We start from the raw sequence: 20416 nt of genomic DNA, 5'->3' as shown, positions 1-20416 counted from the left end.
CCCCCTTTTTTTTTTTCATAAGTCCTACAGGAGGTCGCCATCTGCCGGCAAGTCCTTTTTCATCTCCTGAGTAAAGTCGATCAGGGGGCCTTCTGCGGGTTTGCCAGTCGCCGTGAGCATGCGCTCGATTTCGTCCGGGGACTTTGCAGCCGGTGTGGGAGCATCTTCATTACCAAAGTCAATTAGGCTATCCTCTTCCTTAGGCTTTTCGACTTCCTTGGGGTTTTCAACCACATGGTTTGTCGACTTTTTGGTCACCTTTGGCGAGGTAGCCTGTGGCGGAATGGATGTCGCGCCGCCAGATGTCTGGCCAGCTACAATTGGGTATATGGCGAGGATCTGTTCTGTCTGCTTCTCGGGAGATGCTGCGGTATCGCTGTGAGGTGTTAGTTGTTTGACCAAAGATGATTTGTGGGGATGACACCAACATATGAGCATTGATGATCCACTCCAAGCTCTCTTCGCCTTCCTCTGGCTCTCCAGGCCCGCTCCTAACAGCACGGAAGAGGCGCGGGAGCCATTCGACATTGTCATGGGCCCTGGCGGCAGCCTCCTCGCGCTGTCGGTCTTCGATCTTTGTCTTTTCGTCCGTGGCTAGCTCGTGGTTGCGTTCCTTAACGGCCTTGGCGGTCTTTTCCCATAGTCTTTGAGATTCTCGCTCTTCCTGCTCCTTAATTGGCCGAGCCAATGGTGGGCTGGGCTTTGACTTGGTAGCGTTAAAGAACATGTCTTGGTGGCCAGTCTTTCAAGTTACCCTTGTCAGCAAAATTCGCCATGTCTGGAAAGAGCAACTTACCCTCAGATCCTTGATAAACATTTCTTCACTCCATAGGCCCGAAAGCTCAAACAGGACTTCGCCAGTACTCTCCCTCTTGATTACGCCGCCAATAGCGTTGTAAGTGCCTCCAACCCAGCCCTTTGTCTTGAAATCAATGTCGGCGGTCAAGTCAAGTTCGGGACACCGGACAAAGCTGTGGTCGCCAAGCTCATACTTCATTTTGCCGAATAAGATTCCTCTTGCATACATGTTGGGCTGTGTTAATATGCTACGAAAAAGTTAGCAACTAGAATCGCTGCGTCAGATCTTTTGGGGATGTGACTCACTATTGCTCTCCCTTGGACTTATTGCTACCCCTGTTTAACAAGGTAAGGAAAGCAATGCCCTCCATCAAGCTGGCAGCGGAATTGCCCAGGAATCTACTCCGGGGCTTGAGGGTACCATCAATTCGGATATGGTGATCGGGGGCCATGTAAAAGTAGCTTGACTTGGGAGGGTGATGTGAAGTCTGTTCAGAGATGTAGTAGGCACGCTTGTTGCCCTCGAGATCCCAGTAGCAGGAGAAGATTTCGCCCAGGATCGGATTCAGCGGTTTCTTGACTCCCCTAAAGCCTAATCGTTAGCCAAATGCACCGCTCCTGTCAGAACAGACACACATACGGTGGGCGAATGTGCCAGCCACTCAAGTAGAATTTAACGACGGATACAAATCGCTCGGTGGGATCGTCGATGGTGGGAATATGCAGGAGCATCTCGGGGTGGCACATGAAGCTGCAACCGGGTCAGCACGGCTACAAAGTAAGCAGAGCTCAAAGGCATACTTTGTTATCCTCTCCAGCATACTTCGGGGCTCGAGAATAAAGGTGGGCAAGACCACGCGACTCAGGTCCGCGCCAGGACGCAATTGTGAGATGATGTGCGAGAGAACTGCAATCTAGTGAGCCCAACGATTCCCATATTCCAGAGTGATCCCAGCTCTCCATGTCGCCATGCCAAGCTTCACCTCCCCTCCCCCGCCATGGTGTTGCGCAGCTTACCATTGCCCTGATCCGGCTCCAACGACTGGCCATCGTCATCGTTATCGATCTTGCCTTCGTCGGTTGAGGATCGATTGCCTGCAGGTTGCGCAAACCAGTTGGTTAACATTTTGTTTTTTTCGCAAAGCAGTTCAACAAGGGGAAATGTAGGTGAAGGGTCGTAACGCTACGGGAGCGCTCGGGCTCGCAGGACGAAGGGAATAAAAATGAATGGGTATGTAGGGCCGCTCTCCCAAGTGTGGGCAGACAAGGGGGAAAACCTCTCTATCTCTACTATGTGCGCGTGTCTTGGGAAACCCCGGGGATAAGAATTTAAAAAACGAAGTCATCCAGGTGCTGAAGAAATGACGGAGGCGGAGGGGTCAAATGGCACAGCACTCACTACCAGCCGTAGACGCTCTACTCCTCCGGGGGAGAGCTAGCACGGACGAAAGCCCCATGGCCCGAAATTAAGCTACTGTAGAGCTCGCTCGCTCGGGAAACAGTGGAAAAGAGAAAAAATCCAGCGGCCGGCAGCCCCTCTAACTCCTAAAATTTTTTAAGATTGAGCAGAGCAATGGCGAGGCTCAAGCATATAAGACGTGTGGTAGCGAAAGCAGGTATTCGAATTCCAAGATTGCAGCAGAGGAACTCGGGTTATCCTCCTCGTCTGTGACTTTTTGCACTTTGGTGGGCGCAAAAAGCAGTGCAGCGCAGAGCAGTGCAGAGCAGACCAAGGGTGGCGGAGCGGCGGTTACTTTGGATTGATGACTGACGTATTTCGGGGCGAGCTGTGAAGCTTAGTAGGCGCTGTAGGTCTAATGTAGTAAAAATGATGGCTCGAACCCACGACCCCGGGAGAGTGCTTAGCAAAAGCGAGAAGAGGAGGGAAGCGAGGAGAAATGAGGATAGAAATAAAAGGGAAAAAGAAGCGAAGACAAAAGGGAAGCTACGTCAAGCTAGAAAACCAGGGTATTGTCTGTCTGGTATTAGCCAAGTAAAAAGTCAACGTCCGTTGTACTCATACTGCGGCATGTGTGTATGAGCTGATCTACCTAGCACCAAGAACTCGAATTACTGGCTAACCCCATGTTCGGGCTTTTCATTTACAGGTGCCTGCAGCCCCAAGGAGGTTGAATCCGTCCGGCGGATGCCACCGAACCGGCTATTGCACTTGGGCTGCGTCTTGAAAGAATCCGGGTGCCTATGAAGGAAAACGGGATACGTAAGGATATTCGTACTGGGCACCGAGGCCTCCTCCAGTACTTAGAAGAGACCCAACCTCTAATGATGATGCCATACCTCCGATTGACAATGGGCGGCAAAAAAAAAAAAGCAGAGTGAGGGCCAGCCACATGTAAATCCACGCCTTTCTTTGTACGCTTTTGCGCAATATACGAGGTATCGGGTACCTATCAGGAACCACATCATCACATGCCAATTACGTACTCTCTACATGAATCTATGACGTTGCCGCTAAACCTGTCACAGGGTCAACGAATCTAGCCGCTGGGCGATGTACTCGGTACCTACTAGGTATGACAGCTCTCACCAAGCTTCAATGTCAATTATCTCAGCGGAACACGCACCTTAGGGCCCCGACACCAAGGGCAGCATTCGTCCTCGCCGCGTGTTGCCGTGACGAAGCATCCCCAGAGACAATCTGCATATGTCCTACATACCAACCTGCCTGCACAGGCACATATCCCTACCTACATACACATGTCGAGATACCTCAGCTTTGATCAAGCCGACTCACCAGCTTTTGTACTAGCTACCTACTGCTAACCTCAGCTGCTAGCTCGCGGCCACCATCAACGGCAAAGCTCTCCCAGTCAGATCTGGCATCGTGCCAATATACCGCCTTATTACTGGATCCCCCCCGAATCTCATCTCTCCAGACAGCGCACCGTACGTTAGACATGTACTTTTAAACCCCCTACTAACAAGGAAACAAACAGAAAAAAAACTGCGCAGGATTACTGTACTGTACTCTACTTTCTACAAGATAATCACCCCGAGCCAGATGCTATAGCAATAAGCTGGCAGCAGCAATTACCACCTATGTACTAGGTAGCAAGACCAAGCCCATAAGCAGCCAACAAAATCTCTTTACGGCCGTAGTTTTGTCCAAAAAATTAATAGAACATATTAGCAAATCCCAACAAAATCCCCCCTTCCATCTCAAGCCGAAGAAAAAAAAAACCACCGACTTTCCCTTTTCTCAGCTTCCCCATAATACTTCGGCCGCCGGAACCCTCTCCGAGCCGCGGTCCCCAAATAGCCAACGCACCTCGGAGTCGATATAAAGTCCGGCACGACAAGGAAAACAAAGAGACGCTGTAAATAGAAAAAGAAACAAGAAGGTCATGCAAACACACACAGCGTCTTAGCACTAGAAGCTTCATATCCCGCCGCTCCCGAGTTTGGCACATGGGACGAGACTTTGCCGCTACGGCCTCATGTAGTTTAGGGAGGGGGCCCCAGATCAGGGAGAGGCTGCCTTGCTGCTTGCTTCTTGATTATCATGGTGAAAACACAAAGGAATTGCCACCGTCCTGATTACTATTGCTTTCTAATAACTATGTTGTTCCGGCTAACAGACATCATGATCTCGACTCTAAACCCAAGGAAACTAGGCGGCTGTGGCGACTTCACAACGATAAAGAACTAGCTCGATAATTGTGCGCGTCACACTGAGTCCTCAAACCGGTATCTCATCTGCAGACCACATGCTCCAATTATGCTAGCTTGCCCATCTGCTTTTCAAAGGCGCACCCAGTTCTAGACAAGCAGAAAATGAAAAATCCAAACGCTCTAGGTATATACACATACTATTATCTTCATGGCTGATCCAAGATTGCACATGGACTGCCGCGGGGAATACGAAGGGGGAAATAGTCTTTAAGCTCTCTCCGCCAATGCTTGCAAGAAAAGTACATCCATCGCTAAATTCGACCCTGCTCTTTATATCAGGTCATGCTTCCGCCCATCCTTTTTTCTTCTCTCTTGGGTATTTCATATACGTCTCCTCGGAGCGACGGGCCGTTTGCTCTACTGGTAGATAAACCTGACCAATGGCTCTTCTCCCCTGGCGTGGCTCCTACTCTGCTCCCTGCTCCGCCTTTTCGTCCCTGTTAAAGGTATATCCACGATGCCAACAATCTACTCTAAATTCCGGCCCGCTACAAAGCATGGGTGCATACCGCTTTGCTGGATCGCAGCACTTAGACAGTGTGTTTGGAAGCTGCAGCGCAACCACTGCTCATGCGCATCGTTATCGGCTGATGGGAATTGTCATGTACGTATCCGCGTTAATTGCTATCCCGCTCACTTCATTCGTGATATCCTCGAAGAACCCTTGATAGGGGCCGGAAGACATTGGGCAAGGCGATCCCGATCTATGTAACAGTTAGCAACAGCTCAGATCCTGCACTGCAGTTTTTTTGGTACACAAAAGCCCTCTGCTTGGCTTACCGTCTTCGTTTTCAAACATGATGGAGATATCGTCGTGCTCGCCCGGCAGATCCGGCAGATCTAGGCAGACAAAGGCCATGTCGTCGTAGTCCCCGTCTTTGTCGGCCGGCAGCCGCGGGAGCGGAAACTTGGCATCGACAAACCGAATGCCTGACTTGCTGCCTCTGTGGAAAGCCTCGTAAAGATCGGTGCCCTTGAGTACGAAATTCATGCAGTGCCCGTGGCTGAACTCTTCGAAGAATGCCAGTAGCTGCAACTGCTTGTCTTCTTGCTTGATGACCTGAATTCTGGTATATCCTGCCTCCCACTTCTTGTGAATGGGGACAACCATGCGACGCCGCGCAATGGCAAATGTGACTGCCAGCGCATCAAAAACGACTTCAAAGCCGAAGACTGCGTATTGGAAGGCATGGAGGTCTTTGAGGCTATTGAACTCGATGGATCGTATCGTCTGGTTCATTTTGATGAGCTGCAGCGAGTCCCACATATTTCGCGGCACGTCCTTGCCCACTTGCGATTCGGCGATTGCAATCGTCATATCCTGCTGTGGTTGGCGAAGGAACTTGAGTACTTTGGCGTTGCTGACCTCCAGGCGCATCCGCAGCTCCCCAGGCTCGACGTTGATTCTGTCGGTGATGGTACCGTACTGATGCTCCAGGACAATCCTCAGCCTGTCTGCAAGGACCGTAGGAGCCGCATCTCCCTCGGAGCCGTACTCGTCATTCACAACTCTACCGGCCTTCCACTGCAGCCGGCTAAAGGGTGCCATACCAAGTGGCTCGCGAAGGCTTTGGGCAATGGTAACACCGGTAATTTGCACGTCGGTAAAGACTTTCTCGCCGGGCTCTATAGACGTACCAGTGAGCAGCGAATGGAAGCGAGCGCGTTCTTTTTCGTCGCTAAACACCATTACCATTCGGCCTTTTTGTCGACCATTTTCAAACTTGACTGAAAAGGCAGGTAGGTCTCCCTCAGCTCTGAAGAATCCAAACTGCACTGGCAACGGCGGAGGATAAGTGTGGGACACTCCACACGCTGTCCTCGTCTTTGGCCCTGTCACAACTGCTATGCGGAGCCCAGTGTGCCAGCATCGTTGTCCCTGTGGTCCATTCTCCTTGCGGAGCTTTTCGAAGAGGGCTAGGTCACAAGAAGGTATCTGATCCTTGGGGAATGCTCGGGAGTTGGGGTCCGCATCCAGGTACTGAAAGGATTTGAGTGTGTTTCGGAATACCACCTGCTCGTCGGGCCGCGGCTGGAGCGTTTGCTGAAGCTTCGAGGCGTAGTCGTACATGTTGTAAAGCATTCTGTAGTCGCTCTGTGTCAACTGCACCGACAGCTTGAAGCCACGAGGTAGGCGCAGGTCAAAGGAAGAAGTCTCAGGTCTCCAACGAATATCTTCCCAGCAAGGCCCGCCTGCGCTTGTTCGATCCTGGATCGGCAGTTGGATGTTACCGTCCTGGCTAGAAATCACAAAGATGAGACCGTTCTGCTTGGTAGGTCGAACCAAAGACAGCATGCAGACGAAGCGCAGCTGCTTGTTCTCTCTCCCTTGCTCCATGAGGTATACCTCGGTGGGCAATCTGCCATAGCAAAACGTTTCCGCCGTATCGCCCACGGGGAAAGCGTCCAGAAGCTCGAGGTAGGTCATGGGGTGCTGCATTGCGGTCAAGCCACCGCCCCAATTGCCCGTCAGCAAAGCGACCATATCCTGGCTCAGCGGAGGATATTCCACCCAAATAGACTTGTCAATGGTTTGCGGTAACACGGTATCTTCTGGTGGCAGGATTTGGTTCCGCTTCATCGAGATTGCAAGCTTCGTCAGGGCCGTCACCAGATTTTGAGCTACATCCGCAACTTCAGCGTCTGGCGCCAGACCTTGAGCCTCAACGAGGTCGGGGAGAACTTCCTGGCAGAGCCAATACGACTTGGCCAGATTGGAGTGCGCCTGCTGTCGGTCTAGGTCGAGCTGCATCTGCGACTGTGGAGTAGTAGGGCGGTCGCGAATAGCTGCCTCCAAGCCCATTCTACCTTTCAAAAACCACCAAAGACTTCCCCGTGCAAGCTGCGACTGGGAACAAGATGATAGCGGTCGCACCTGCTCGGCATGTAGACGAAATAGCGAAAAAAGATGCCTACTTCTGGCAATAAACGTCTTGAGAGCTTCGCTGCCGGCTACCGCGTCTGTGACACGAACTGAGAGCGCTCTCGAAGCCATGGAGGGTGGAGCGCGGGGCGGGGGGTCATTTTGAGAGCTGCCGCTTGGGCGTCGCGGAATCTCACGTAACGACTTTGATGCAGTTGGATTGCTCGGCGACGGGTAAGTGCTGGAATTTGTAGACATGGACGTAACAGGGCTGTAATCGGTAGTTGGCCTGGCCTGGGCTTCGGGAGACGTAGGTTCTGGGGAATCGTTTAGCTCGCGGGATGAGGGCAACTTCCTCTCACCCCAATCATGCTCAGATGCTGCACTGGCGGTGCGGGCAGCCTTAGCAAAGGCTCTTCCCTCAGCCAGCGCCATCTGAGCCTGATGAATCTCGATGAAGGACTTCCTATTCTCATCAGTGTTGCCGGGGGCCCCCAAGAGGCCTGGAGATTGGTTTCTACCAGGGTTCTGTGGTTCCAAGAACGACGAATTGGTTCTCGTCTTTGGCAACGGCCTGGACTCGGGCTCAGGGCTGTAGATGGACGAGTAGCCGGTCTGGGTTCGGGATATAGGCTTGGGTACGAAGTCATCTTGCGAGGACGACAGGTCGTTGTTGGAGTAAGAGGGCCTGCTCGAAGGTGGGTTTGGCCGGCTCTGAGGCGGTGTCGGCGGGGGAGGTTGCTGGCGGTCCTTCTTTCTCCTCGATATCTCTATCGTTGGTGTCTCGGACTCGTCACCGCCTTCGCCCATGACCTCGGGGTACGATTCCGTGAACCTCACCGAGAGGCCCTTGCGACTCGGTCGTGGGCTTCGCTTTGGAGATCGGACGTCATTGCCGGCGCCCGGAGCTATAGCGCGGTTCTGCTGGGCCTGTTGGTTGACAGCTAGTGCTTGGGGAAAGCGAGAGATGCTGGTGTCTAGCTTGGGCAGCGAGAGCGAGACCTGGGGAGGAATCGGTGGCGGCGGATGGGAGACGTTGAGCGTGTCGGCAGAGCTGTGTAGGAAGGCATCTACAGATGCAGCGTTGGCCGACTCCTCAGCCTTGCGGTCCTTGCCAAACAGCTTGCCCATGAGGCGGCCTCTCTTCTTCTTGGAGTCGCCATCATCGGCCATGTAAGACTGGGTGCTCTCCATTGCTGGGTCGGCGATGCTGCTCTGCTGGAGATGCTCAGTCTCTCTCTATCTGTCTCCTGGATTTCGGGGCGCACTGGTCTGGGGACTCGTACGTGGTTGGTTCCCCCGTCACCGGCTCTGGAAAAACACTGGCAGCGAGGAGTCTGACTCCCCGTGCGCGACCAGGTGCTTGTGGCTAATGGAACTCAATGCTAAACGGACGACGAAGCTGCAAACCGAATGTTTTTTGTGGCCGCCAGCATATGCAGAAAGGTGCAGGCTGGCCCTCTTGGCATGGGGCGGCGGGAATGTGGTGTAGATTGCTGCCAGCTCGCCTTTTGGGACAGACACACTCTGGTACAAGTAGTATTGGGTCGGGTAGTACCTCGTCCGCCTTTACATATGCCAGTACCGTTTAGTACTCGCGGTCGAGGCAGGTACACAGAGATTATTGGGATTTACTGGCTATGTCGTCACGAGGGAATCCAATTGGACTTGATCGGCGCGTCCAGGGAATGACAAGGAAGTTTCAGAGCATTCAAGACGGCTAGACCACAGCTTGCAACCCACAACCCTTTGTCGATGGAGACCCTTATCACAGACAAGACCCAGGGGTGCAGGTACTAATGTCTGGTACTTGGAGAGTACATGCCCGTACATTGCAAGCGAGAGAGCGCCTGCAGGAGCCCTATTCTTGCAGCCGGCTGTTGATACGAATGAGCTTAAACGGTGCTCGTATTCCAGCTCTCAGCGCCCATTGTTTACATTGCCTCGTACTTTGACTGCTGTGCTTTCATCGTTTTCCCCTCATCCCTCATGCAAGCGCCACACCATCGAACCCACTACGATGGACTCACTTTGTGCTACCTAGCCGCAATCTGTAGAAGCAATTGGGCCCTTTTTCTGCTCACAAAGACCCCAGTGACCTCTCCCCCACCAACCAAGCCCCTGAGGTCTCGGGGGCTAGAGTGGATCTAGCCCATGGCTGCGCGCCTAATTCGCTCGGGGAGGTCGCTAGCCGGTACCTTTTCTTTCAGGTGATGTACCGACTGGAGGCTGTGAACCTCTTTGTGGCCGCAGGGTTGAAGTCAACAACTGAACCGAGTTGAGTTGAGGCAATAACTGGCTCTTGTAGCACTCATGTGGTACTGCTGCCAAACTTGTTTGCTTGTGCATTAATGTTACGGAACTGGCCATTCAATTCCCGTTTCTTTACGTGCCGCTTTCTGACGTTGGACCTCCCCTATCCCCTGCGCGCCAGAACCGCATGTTGGGGCCGGGATGCCTCAATAGGGAACGGATCCCTGAAACTAACGCCAGGACCACCAGAACCTCAAACCGAGTATTGAAGGATAGCGCATGCTAAACTGCTGCTAGTACGTCGTACTTGATATCATCAAAATGTTTATTTCCCCCGATACTGTTCCCTGGCTCTTTGTCTCCCCTTGAAGTAAACAAAGTTTAGCATTAGCAACAAAGGAGACTAGGAATGGAGCCGAAATATTCACTGTATGTAAATTAGTACCTGGTTCCAATGTTTCGAAATCCTCAATCAGGTTGATCGAATAAAAGATTTGTCGGCGCTGGGCTCAAAGGCGCCCGTAAAAATTTTGACATGATCTACGAATATTACAGCCCTTTCCATCCGAAGTGTGCCGCCACTGCGACGAATCAAGATCTATTATCGGCAAACACGAGGTAATCATGGTCGAAAATCTGTGTGCGCTCGAGATCGACCTCGTAAACGTGGGTTGACACCTGGGACTAGCACACCCTCCCGGCACATTGCGACAAAAATAGACGCAGCCTCACATCACGAACAGACGGCCAAACTAATCGAATGAATACCGTATCGCCGTCGGGGAATATGCTTGAAATAGTCTCAATTGTTCTGTTCCAGACCCAGCCCTCTCAGTCTACTCCACCAAATGCGATAGCCCTGACTAATGCTGGAACCAAAATACCAGCTACTATTCTTAACCACCTAACAGGAGGCAATGTGTTGCTGTGCGACTATGTACCTTGACTGTGTCATTGAGGTCTTCATGTTGTCTCGCTCCCGAGACTTGGATGCTACCGCACTCAACCTGCAGCAATCTACCTGCAGCCCCCCCGCCAAAATGAAGTTTGCCGTTAATCTTGTCACGCGACCTTAATTTCTCCTAATATTGCAGGCCTTATCAACAGCAATTTAGCCAATATTCATCTACCCATGGCCTGTGTCACAACCCCGTCCGTCTACTTTTAAGATTATGTGCATTCCCATCGTTGCTGCATAGTGATTTGCGCATTCCAGGAGCGCGCATTCGTAACTTTGCGGCTCAATATTGACTCCCGTCCCCATTTCCACAGAGACATCCAGGTGGCTGAAACTGAAAGGGCAAATCAGTCAAAGGCGGGACAGGTTTCAAAGCTCGGCTCCGAATTCGGATCCACATCGGAGCAGTCTCCATTTTAATTATGGGATATTCCGTTATCGATAAGCGATATGGCCGATAAGCGCTAGTTGAATCATTTGTTGTGGCATCCCACCTGGAGGGTCAGGATTTTGGATTTTGTCATCAAGCAAGAAACTTGCACGTTGCGCCTTGCGCCAAAGTGGCATGCTGAGGTTGCTGAACAGAATCATGGCTTCAGAGGTCAAAATGGTCCCGATTCCTCGCCGCGGTGTGGATTACCGCGGCAAGGTAGTTCTTGCGCCAATGGTGCGCTCTGGAGAACTTCCCTCTCGACTGCTCGCGCTCAAGTACGGCGCTGATCTCGTGTGGGGTGAGTAATGAGGCAACCTTCTTGCTTTTTGAGGTATAAAGTTGTTTTCTGACATGATTGCTCCAGGCCCGGAAACAGTTGATCGAGCAATGATTGGGACGACGAGACGATACAACGAAGCCACCCAGACAGTCGAGTGGTTCCGAGTGGCCTCTCACGGCCAGAAAGAACCGCCACCGGATGCAAAGGAGAATATCATATACGCACTTCACCCCGAGAAGGAGAAGGGCAAGCTCATCTTTCAGATTGGAACTTCGGACCCGGATCGCGCATTGGAGGCTTCACGATTGGTCGCAGCAGATGTTGCCGGCATAGACGTCAATGCTGGATGCCCGAAACCCTTTAGCACAAGTGGAGGCATGGGTGCTGCCCTTTTGCGAACTCCAGACAAACTGTGCGCAATCCTAGAGAAACTGGTTCAGAACATCACTCCTGAATTCGAAATCGGCATCAGTGTCAAAATTCGCATTCTTGAGACGCCTGCCGAGACCGAAGCCCTTGTCAGGAAACTTGTTGCCACAGGTATCACAGGACTCACGGTTCATTGCAGAACAACGCCAATGCGACCTCGTGAGCGTGCTATCCGTGGCCAGCTGCGCATGGTTGCCGAAATTTGCCACGAGGCGGGCGTGGCCTGCTTGATGAATGGTGATGTGGAGTCCAAGGATGAAGGATTGAAATTAGCAAAGGAATTCGGCGCAGATGGTGCCATGATTGCCACATCCGCTGAGAAGAATCCCAGCTGCTTCAGGACCGAGGCTGAAGGAAGCCTTGCTCCCTGGGAAGAAGTTGTCAAGGAGTACGTCAAGACATGCATGGATGTCGAGAACCGATTCGGCAACACAAAATATCTCCTGGCCCAGATGGTGCCTGGGAAAGCCGGGCTTCACCAGCCCTTGACCCAGAGCAAGAGCTACTCAGATGTATGCCGGATGCTGGGTCATGAAGAGTTCATGGAGCAAGCTCGAGAAGCGGACGTGAGGCGGGGACTCGACAAGCCACCAGTGAAGCAGTCGAAAAAGGGCAAATCCAATGCCGCCGCCCTAGCCGCCGGCGGACAGACAGGACAAGCCAGAGTTAAGACACAGCAGAAAAAGGCACTATCGGAGCGAGGAGCCATCGCGCAGCCGGAGCCTGAACCATTGCCCATTGCTTCTGTTGGATGAAGGGGGAGGAAACTTAATAGACAAAAGGAGGGAGACACAAGGATGCATCACGGGCGGAGTTTGGGAGGGAGGCAGCTCTTGAAATTAACGCAGCATGAGGGATGTCCTGCGCGTGGTGACCACATCACCCATGATAAACACGAACTTACATAGTTGAGCCATTTGAGAATATGAACCAGATCTGAATACTTCTGATATGTGTGTCTGTTTACTATCTCTCATGTATTTTATGCAGCCCACGGCCCCTCTTTTGTATTTTCTGCCTCGTCTCGACCCATTTTTGAAGCTCTCATATGAACAAAATGAGATGTAGAACAGGTTACAAAAAAAATCTCTATGTGATGGTACAATCGCTTTTTTAAAATTAACACATGTTTTCCCCCCGCTTTACTTTCCCTGCGCAACCCAGTTCTCAACCGCCTCACGAACGTTGGTGACCTTGTCGTCGACGTACTGTACACCCACTTCCCTGTGAACCTTTGCAAAATGAATTCCCCTCTGGATGCCCTCGCGCAGCTTGATGTGAGACTCGGCCACGGCGGGGAATTTCTGCTCGTACTTCCACGCCAAGTCGGACACGTTGCGCATGGTAATGGGGAGTACCGTCCAGCTGGCACCGACGCCGAGGGCGAAGGGGAGGGTGGCGCGCAGGACGATGCTTCGGTTCCTGGTCAGGATGCTGCCTGCCATGGCAGCGACCAGGACGTAGATTCCGCCAGGCATGAGCTTCTCGCCGCTCTCTCGCGGGGGCGCCAGGGAGGCGATTGTGCGGGTGAAGGACTGCTCCAGGTCAAAGGCCGAATCCATGGTCTGGTTGACCTTGTTCTCGGCGGCCACGGCAACGTCGTAGAGGAACAGGCGCGCGCGTCCAATCTGGACGGCCAGTCGGTCGGTGGGAGTAGGGACTCGGGACGCTGGCTCTTCGTCGGCATTGTCGTTGATGGGCTGGCTGGGGAGAACGGCCGGTGGTGAGGGTGCTACGGGCAGCGGAGAGTGGAACTCGACTTCATCGTAAATTGGCTTTCTCTGCGTGTTTGATATTGTATATTAGAAGCTGTCGTTTTTTATACACAATAGGAGACACGAGGCCATGGGCACACCTTGGGAGCCTCAGCAAAGACCACCGCCGGCGAAAAAGCAATTCCGCCCAGGGCGGCTGCGGCCAGCGGCGCAAAGGAGCGCTGAATCACGACTCAATTAGCTGACATGTACCGCCGAACGGAATGTTGGATGCATTGCCTACCCGCTGCAGGAGCACTCTCGCGGCCATGATGCAGGGCGAATTGGTGGTCAAACTGACTTCGATGATGTATTTTTGAAAAGGCTCATGCGATCTTGCCAGGATCCCGCACTATTCCGACGGGCGGCGCCAGAGAAATTCCGGCCCCGGCGGCTAACATGCTGGGATATTGCCGCATTGGGGAGATCATCCAATGGGACACTGAACATAACTTTGGTCTATTTTTGTTCTGCTCTTTTCCTTTCTTTCTTAATGCTGTATCTCGTGGCAGCTTATATAGTATTAGTCCATGATTCGAGTTTTATTTAGTTCCCTATCCCATATTGCGTTGATGGATGTTACACGCGCAGATACGAAAGAGCGAGGCCAATAGAATATAGATATACAGTTCTGTCTCTGGTAGGTCGACATGTATGAAAACAATTGTATTCTCATATACACGCAAATGTCCAGATTTACCATATATATCTGTGCAAGACATATACCTTCATCCAATTTTGAGTACGAAAAAACAATGAACGAGTAAAATGTATTGGTTTGGACAGTTCTATATCAGATAGTTTTCAGCACTTCTTCAATCGAAAGTCCACTGGCTTATTATAGCTGATGAGGGCCGTTCTCATCTACAAGAATTACATTGCTCGACAATTTCCAAGAAATACATGACTAGACTCACCGGAAGAGACCCAAGTCAGTGGGATGGACAAAGATGATGAAAGTATGCCCGATCTACGTAACGGCCTGTGTCAGTCTCCTCATATAGAACATGCATGGGAAGCATGGACTGGCCATCCAGCCAACTTGGTAGCAATGACCCTCTCTGCTTACAGGAATCTTGATAATCCTGATCATTTTCCTTATATCCCAGAGCGCGGTAAACCTGGGAAACAATTGGACACGAGATCAGCGATCACTTCCGTGTGTGTAAGTGAAGTGCCTCTTTTTGGGAAACAATGAGGGGTCTTGGCCTGCCCAAAATAAAACCCCAGTAAGTCCATTTGGAATGGAAAATGCTGTCGTTAATATGTTGACAAGATATATATTTATCTAAACCATGCTTATCAACTATATCTGAGTCTCCCTCCTCAATAGATCCAACTGATCTTGAATCAATTCGAGCTTGGCGGTTGCACATATCGGCTTTCGGGATCGCGTCGGTACATCTTCAAGGTACCACATGTCGCAACTCCGAACTTCGGTTCCCACCTTGATTTTTTCTGCCTCGTTACAACACATTCGACTGCAATTGGGACCTCCTTTGCTCGGATTGTACGCATGATACTATGAGGACGAATAGTTCTACGTATGCCCCCAATCTCCGTCTTCATTCCCAACGCTAGCAATGCTCAACTCCGGGGGTTCCCGCCTCCGGGTCTGCACCCGATGCTGTCGTCGCGTGATCAAGCCTAAGCCGCATATTCGATGGGAGTCAAGCGCTTCCGCTGCCGCTGCTGCTTCTGCCTCTGCGACGCCGGTAACCGATGCTTCGAAGCTGCCGGCCGATCACTTCACAAGCTCTCAACATGACGATGCGCTTCTCCGCGAGCTATTCGACGCCCCATCCGGCCGGACGTTTGCCAATTTCAGCCTGAAGAAGAGCCAAGGATTGTTCAAGAATCGCTACCTGACCAGTCCAGATGGATTCCTCGTCTTTGCGCAGAAGAACCTGCAGAGGGCGACTAGGATCGTCCACCGAGTGCTCGCCGCTTCGACAACTCATGAGTACCAATCGCTAGTACGGGACCTTGACCGGCTGAGCGATTTGCTCTGCCGTGTCCTCGACATGTCCGACTTTGTTCGCATGACGCACCCTGATGTGCGCTTTCAACAGGCGGCGGCAGACGCCTGGTCCATGGTGTACCAGTACATGAATCAGCTAAATACTATGACCGGGCTGAGCGACCAGTTGGGAGAGGCCATGTCCCGTCCCGAGGTTACATCGACCTGGTCCGAGGAGGAGAAGACAGTGGCAGAGCTGCTCAAGCTCGACTTCATGAAATCTGCCGTCAACTTGCCCAAGACGGCTCGCGACAGATTCGTTGAGCTATCATCCCGCATCAGCGACGTCGGTTCGGCGTTTGTCCAGGGCATGGAGCCGGAGCGGAAGGAGGTGACGCTGCCGTCGCATCGCTTCTACGGCTTATATCCCGGCCTCGCCGCATCCCTCAAGGTCCGGTCCAACATTTCGGTCCCCACCACCGGCTCCGAGGCTGCAGCCGCCCTGCAGAGCGTGTATGACGAGGAGACTCGCAAGGAAATCTATCTTGCCCAGCGGAGGGCATCCGGCCGGACCATCAAGCTGCTGGAGACGATGCTCAAGCTAAGGGCAGAATTGGCGAATCTCGCCGGCTTCCAGAGCCACGGACACATGGCGCTCAAGGACCGCATGATGGCCAAGTCGCCCGCTTCAGTGATGCAGTTTCTCCTTGCTCTGAGGGACCACAACGCTCCCATCATTCAGCAGGAGCTGAGCGAACTGACGCAGAAGAAGCAGGAGAGGCTAGCTATGCAGGACGCCACTCTCCAAGCGTGGGACAGGGACTTTTACATGGAGAAGATTCGAGCCGAGATGCGGTCCCGGGTCAGGTTTGACGATCACTTGACGGCTTACTTCTCCGTCGGGACCGTCATCCAGGGCCTGTCCCGCCTCTTCGATCGTCTCTATGGCATACGTCTCGTTCCACGGGAGACGCTCCCGGGCGAAACCTGGCATCCCGATGTCAAGCGTCTCGACGTCGTGTCCGACAATGGCGGCCAAGTGGCCGTTCTATACTGCGATCTCTTCTACCGGCCGCAAAAGTCTCCCAACCCAGCCCACTTCACCGTTCGATGCTCCCGCGAGATTCTCCCCGACGAAATCGACGAGGTCAGCTCCGACCTCAACGGCCCCAACATGCCTGCCTTCGAATCCGCCGAGCAAGCTGCCAACGACGGCATGGAGACGTCGTCTCGTGACGGCACCCTGAAGCAGCTGCCCACCATTGCCCTCGTCTGTGATTTCCCCAAGAACGACAACGCCAAAGAGCCGGCCTTCTTGTCCTTCTACTCAGTCGAGACGCTCTTCCACGAGATGGGCCACGCCATCCACTCCATCCTGGCGCGCACCTCGTTCCAAAACGTCTCAGGCACCCGCTGCGCGACCGACTTCGCCGAGCTCCCCTCCACCCTCATGGAGCACTTCGCCGCCGACCGCACGGTGCTCTCGCTCTTCGCCCGCCACTGGAAGACGGACCAGCCGCTGCCCTACGACCTCGTCGCCGAGCGCATCCGTGTCTCCAAGCGCTTCGAGGGCATCGACACCGAGCACCAGATCCTCCTCGCCATGGTCGACCAGGCCTACCACGCCCCAGAAGTCGCCTCCCCAGGCTTCGACTCCACCGCCGCCTTCCACGACATCCACGCCCGCTTCGCCCACGGGCCCCGCGATCCCCCCGAGACTCGCTGGCAGGGCTTCTTCGGCCACCTGCACAGCTACGGCAGCACCTACTACAGCTACCTCTTCGACCGCGTCATCGCCGAACGGGTCTGGCGTGTCGTCTTCCGCGCCGGCGAGGACGGCGCTGCCATCGGCCGCGATAACGGCGAGCGTCTCAAGGAGAATCTTCTCAAGTGGGGTGGCGGCCGTGACCCTTGGACATGCCTTGCCGATACGCTCCAAGACGAACGCCTAGCTCCAGGAGACGAAAAGTCCATGGCTCTCGTTGGCAGCTGGGGGCTCAGGGATGATTTACTCCACTCTTAACGGAATAGCAGGCTTATGGATGATAAAATACTAATTAAGCCAAACACTCGATGAGCATGGGCATGTACGAATAACGAGGGCTGCTGATTTATCTGGCGTTAAAAGGGAATAGCAAAACATATGTCATTTCAACTCGACATGATATCAGGAATAGCATATCAATTAGAGCTCCCCCCTTTCCCGTAGAAACATCACAATAGAATTGTACGTGCCTTTTAAGGTCAAGATGATTTATTTTTCTTAACAAAAACTGTCGAGCCATCCTTCTATCTATGGTCCCGCGTGCAATCCTTGCCTGAAGGGCCTCAATTGCCCCCAGTCCTTGCCCAACCCGAAATCACACCCCATCAGCGCCTCACAAACAACAATGCTATAGACAATATTCCAGACGATTTCAACATCGTAGGAATGGGGTATATAATACACAAGTAATACAGCGCTAGCAGTTACCAGAAGTCATGAAATGCCAATTGGTTTATCGTTTTTTTGTTCTTTTGTTTTTCTTTTCATCGCGATCCAGATTCATACGTCATCTAGATCGTCTGCGATAATGCTTGTTGGGATACCGGGATACCACCCATCATTGTGAGCTTAGAAAGCGACAACGCCGCGTTGGGTGTGCTGAATGGTAAATCTGGGCTGTGGTTTTCCTCGTTTAGCGTGGCAAATGATTCGGGATAGTCTTTGTCACCAGCTTCGGTGCCTATGCCAGAATCTTCATTGTGATCTCTCCTGTAACTCAAGCCGCCATCCTTTGTTACAAAGTCTCCGTTGGCGTCTCCGAAATCGAAAACGGACGTTTGCCCGAGGGGGTGAGATGCAGCGTCATCTTTCGTTTGGGCGGCACGAGTGCTTGGTAAACCTTTGGAAAGGCGACTGACCTGCCGGCTGAGCTCCATTACTTGCGCTTCCAATGCTATTCGAGCAGCACGATCGTTCTCCATTGTAGTTAGGAGCGTATTGTAAGTTTCGTGATCCATTAAGAATGATCCAGTAGGAAAAGATTTGGAAAGCGTGGGGAGACTGGACGCAAGCGCCGGTCGCTCAGGGGTAGCAAACATGGGCTGCTTTGTTGCTTGTTGGCTTGCTGATCGTGCATAGATCGGTATCTCGCCAAACGAGAGTCTTGATGTCCCAGAAAACTGAGCAGAGGAATGAGAAGATGGACGAACCGCCGTTGCGAAGGTAGACGGCCACGCAGGCGCAGGCGGCGCCAATCGTTCCGACACATCGTCTGGCAACCCAGCAACTGGAGTTGCTTGGCGGGCATGCGTCAGAAGGCCTTCCACCAGGCTTAACCGATTCTCGACTTGGCCAATTCGCGTCTCAAGATTCACAGCATCTGTAATTTTCATGCTCGTGCCGGCAAATTCTGTCATGTAAGGGATGTTGCTAAAGGTAAAAGGCTTCACAGGTGACTCAATCTCATCCGGCAACTCTGCTTCATCATCAGTCTTAGACTCGTCGTCTGATTTGTCGCTAATGAAGGTGGCCCGGTCCTCGCCATCTGGCGCCGTTGATGATATAGGGGATGCGGGATCTTGGTCGTAGCTTTCTCGCCACCCGCGGGGAATCTCGTCGCTGCGCCGCCGTGTAATGCTTGGGGCTGGGGTAGTTTCGATTAAAGGAATAAACGACAGGCTCCTAGACCGGCGTTTAAGACCCGTCGTAATAGCACGGCCAATCTCTTCGGGATCATGACTATCATCAACCAGCCTGCTTCCCCAGTCCTGAGTGCTGGCAGGACGCGGGGTCAGTCCCGTCGGCTTTACCCAGCGAGCACTGGCCGGGTGAGCATCGCTGCCAGTTCCGGTGCGTCTTCTTACGTGGCCACTGAAGTCTTGGTTGACGGGGCTGCGCGCACTTCGGATGGCCATCACATCCTCGGGGCCGACAGAATGAGACCGTAACGCCCGATCATATTCAGAAACGGGAATGGGTTCAGAGATTTTCGTAGGTGGGCTCCGGGCCGGAGAAGTGCTCTGCACAGGATCCTGTTTAGTTGCATCAGTAAATGATTGCAACGAAGCTCGCGACTCTCTGATGAAGTGAGTGATGCACTTACACTGTACTGCTCGTTTTGCCTATCCTCCTCCGAACCTGCTGAAGCCAGGCCTGTCTTGGGTCGGGGTCCCTTCTTGCGGCCAAATATTCTGCTAAAGGCCGTTCGGAGCACTGACCGAGATCGCTCAGGTGTGAAGGAAATGCGGCGGCGGGAAAATTCCGCTGACGGTCGTGAGATATCCATGGAGGGTTGCGTGACGTTGCCGTGTTGAGGCATGTACCCGGAAAAGCTCACGTCTTGTGGTCTAATAGACAGCTCCTTGTCCAAGGGATCTGGTATGGGTATCGGGCTTGATATTTGGGCCCGAATTATCCTAGAGCTGGTCTGAGAGCGAACTTTGGGGTTGATATTGTTGTTGATAGCTGCGGCGCTTGACGACCGGGGCATACCCTGGGGAGGCAGAGGTGTTGAAGATGCTCGGTGCATCTTTATTTGCAAAGATGCTGAGAAATATGGAATTCGAATAAAATAGAGTCAAGGAAAAAAGGAAAATAAATAGATGAGAGTTATCAGAAATAAGAGAGAAGGTTGAATGAGTGTCGAGAATTGTTTGGGAGAGAAAGCACGGATGACGATGGTGAGAAGCTTCGACAGCGGCAGGAAACCATGGACCCAGAGAGTTTGCTTTTTACTTCTTCGCTGTCGTCCGCCCAGGCAGGAGCTCCCGGACCAGATGATGGAAGCTTCGGATTCTCCGTGTTCTACCAATGTTAAATTTGGCGTCAGTGAGGCCGGCTGACCATGTCGGTTCAAGCAGAGGCCGTTCTTAGTCCTCGGTTCTTGGATCGTCTACCAGGTTACAGCACTGCGATGAGAGTAAACTTGGTCCAGGCGTTTGTCGAAGCGTCCTGTGCGGTAGCCGCGGGGCAGAGGGAAACAGCAGTAGCAAAAGATAAAGGAAATAGTA

The 20416-nt window shown here is 52.7% G+C and overlaps 6 protein-coding genes across 6 annotated transcripts; 2 read left to right on the top strand and 4 right to left on the bottom strand.

Annotated features, from left to right (window-relative positions):
• Nucleotides 1-24: 24 nt before the first annotated feature.
• M431DRAFT_74115 (hypothetical protein) lies at nucleotides 25-1709 on the bottom strand (the record flags this gene model as incomplete). Its single annotated transcript, XM_024922195.1, has 6 exons — nucleotides 25-376; nucleotides 429-742; nucleotides 797-1046; nucleotides 1105-1383; nucleotides 1439-1549; nucleotides 1600-1709. Coding segments are annotated over 6 exons (1416 nt in total), but the record flags the coding sequence as incomplete, so codon positions are not given.
• Nucleotides 1710-5124: 3415 nt separating this feature from the next.
• M431DRAFT_75726 (hypothetical protein) lies at nucleotides 5125-8527 on the bottom strand (the record flags this gene model as incomplete). The annotated part of the gene is made up of 3 exons (XM_024922382.1): nucleotides 5125-5195; nucleotides 5272-7910; nucleotides 7959-8527. The coding sequence occupies 3 exons, from the start codon at nucleotides 8525-8527 to the stop codon at nucleotides 5125-5127; spliced, it is 3279 nt and encodes a 1092-aa protein (XP_024778720.1).
• A 2627-nt stretch (nucleotides 8528-11154) lies between these two features.
• M431DRAFT_75088 (hypothetical protein) lies at nucleotides 11155-12462 on the top strand (the record flags this gene model as incomplete). The annotated part of the gene is made up of 2 exons (XM_024922305.1): nucleotides 11155-11296; nucleotides 11363-12462. 2 exons carry the CDS (start codon nucleotides 11155-11157, stop codon nucleotides 12460-12462), a joined length of 1242 nt encoding a protein of 413 aa, XP_024778719.1.
• A 171-nt stretch (nucleotides 12463-12633) lies between these two features.
• On the bottom strand, nucleotides 12634-13769 carry M431DRAFT_503996 (hypothetical protein). The gene is made up of 3 exons (XM_024918390.1): nucleotides 13706-13769; nucleotides 13563-13643; nucleotides 12634-13488 (listed from the first exon to the last, which is right to left on the bottom strand). Exons 1-3 carry the CDS (start codon nucleotides 13730-13732, stop codon nucleotides 12850-12852), a joined length of 747 nt encoding a protein of 248 aa, XP_024778718.1. The 5' UTR covers nucleotides 13733-13769; the 3' UTR covers nucleotides 12634-12849.
• Nucleotides 13770-14401: 632 nt separating this feature from the next.
• M431DRAFT_478167 (hypothetical protein) lies at nucleotides 14402-17444 on the top strand (the record flags this gene model as incomplete). Its single annotated transcript, XM_024915645.1, has 2 exons — nucleotides 14402-14626; nucleotides 15000-17444. The coding sequence occupies 2 exons, from the start codon at nucleotides 14402-14404 to the stop codon at nucleotides 17442-17444; spliced, it is 2670 nt and encodes an 889-aa protein (XP_024778717.1).
• A 533-nt stretch (nucleotides 17445-17977) lies between these two features.
• Nucleotides 17978-19935, bottom strand: M431DRAFT_1696 (hypothetical protein; the record flags this gene model as incomplete). The annotated part of the gene is made up of 2 exons (XM_024913017.1): nucleotides 17978-19438; nucleotides 19510-19935. The coding sequence occupies 2 exons, from the start codon at nucleotides 19933-19935 to the stop codon at nucleotides 17978-17980; spliced, it is 1887 nt and encodes a 628-aa protein (XP_024778716.1).
• Nucleotides 19936-20416: the final 481 nt, after the last annotated feature.

The sequence above is a fragment of the Trichoderma harzianum genome, assembly GCF_003025095.1.
Source record: "Trichoderma harzianum CBS 226.95 unplaced genomic scaffold M431scaffold_2, whole genome shotgun sequence".
NCBI classification, from domain to species: Eukaryota; Fungi; Ascomycota; class Sordariomycetes; order Hypocreales; family Hypocreaceae; genus Trichoderma; species Trichoderma harzianum.
The sequence above is the reverse complement of the archived record's forward strand: the minus strand, read 5'-3'. Positions and strand labels throughout refer to the sequence as shown.

Coding starts and splice junctions, on each gene's coding strand:
- M431DRAFT_503996 (XM_024918390.1), bottom strand. CDS start 13,732: ATGGCCGCGAGAGTGCTCCTGCAGCGG. Junction 13,644..13,705: donor CGAGAGTGCTCCTGCAGCGG/GTAGGCAATGCA, acceptor GTCGTGATTCAG/CGCTCCTTTGCGCCGCTGGC. Junction 13,489..13,562: donor TCTTTGCTGAGGCTCCCAAG/GTGTGCCCATGG, acceptor TCAAACACGCAG/AGAAAGCCAATTTACGATGA.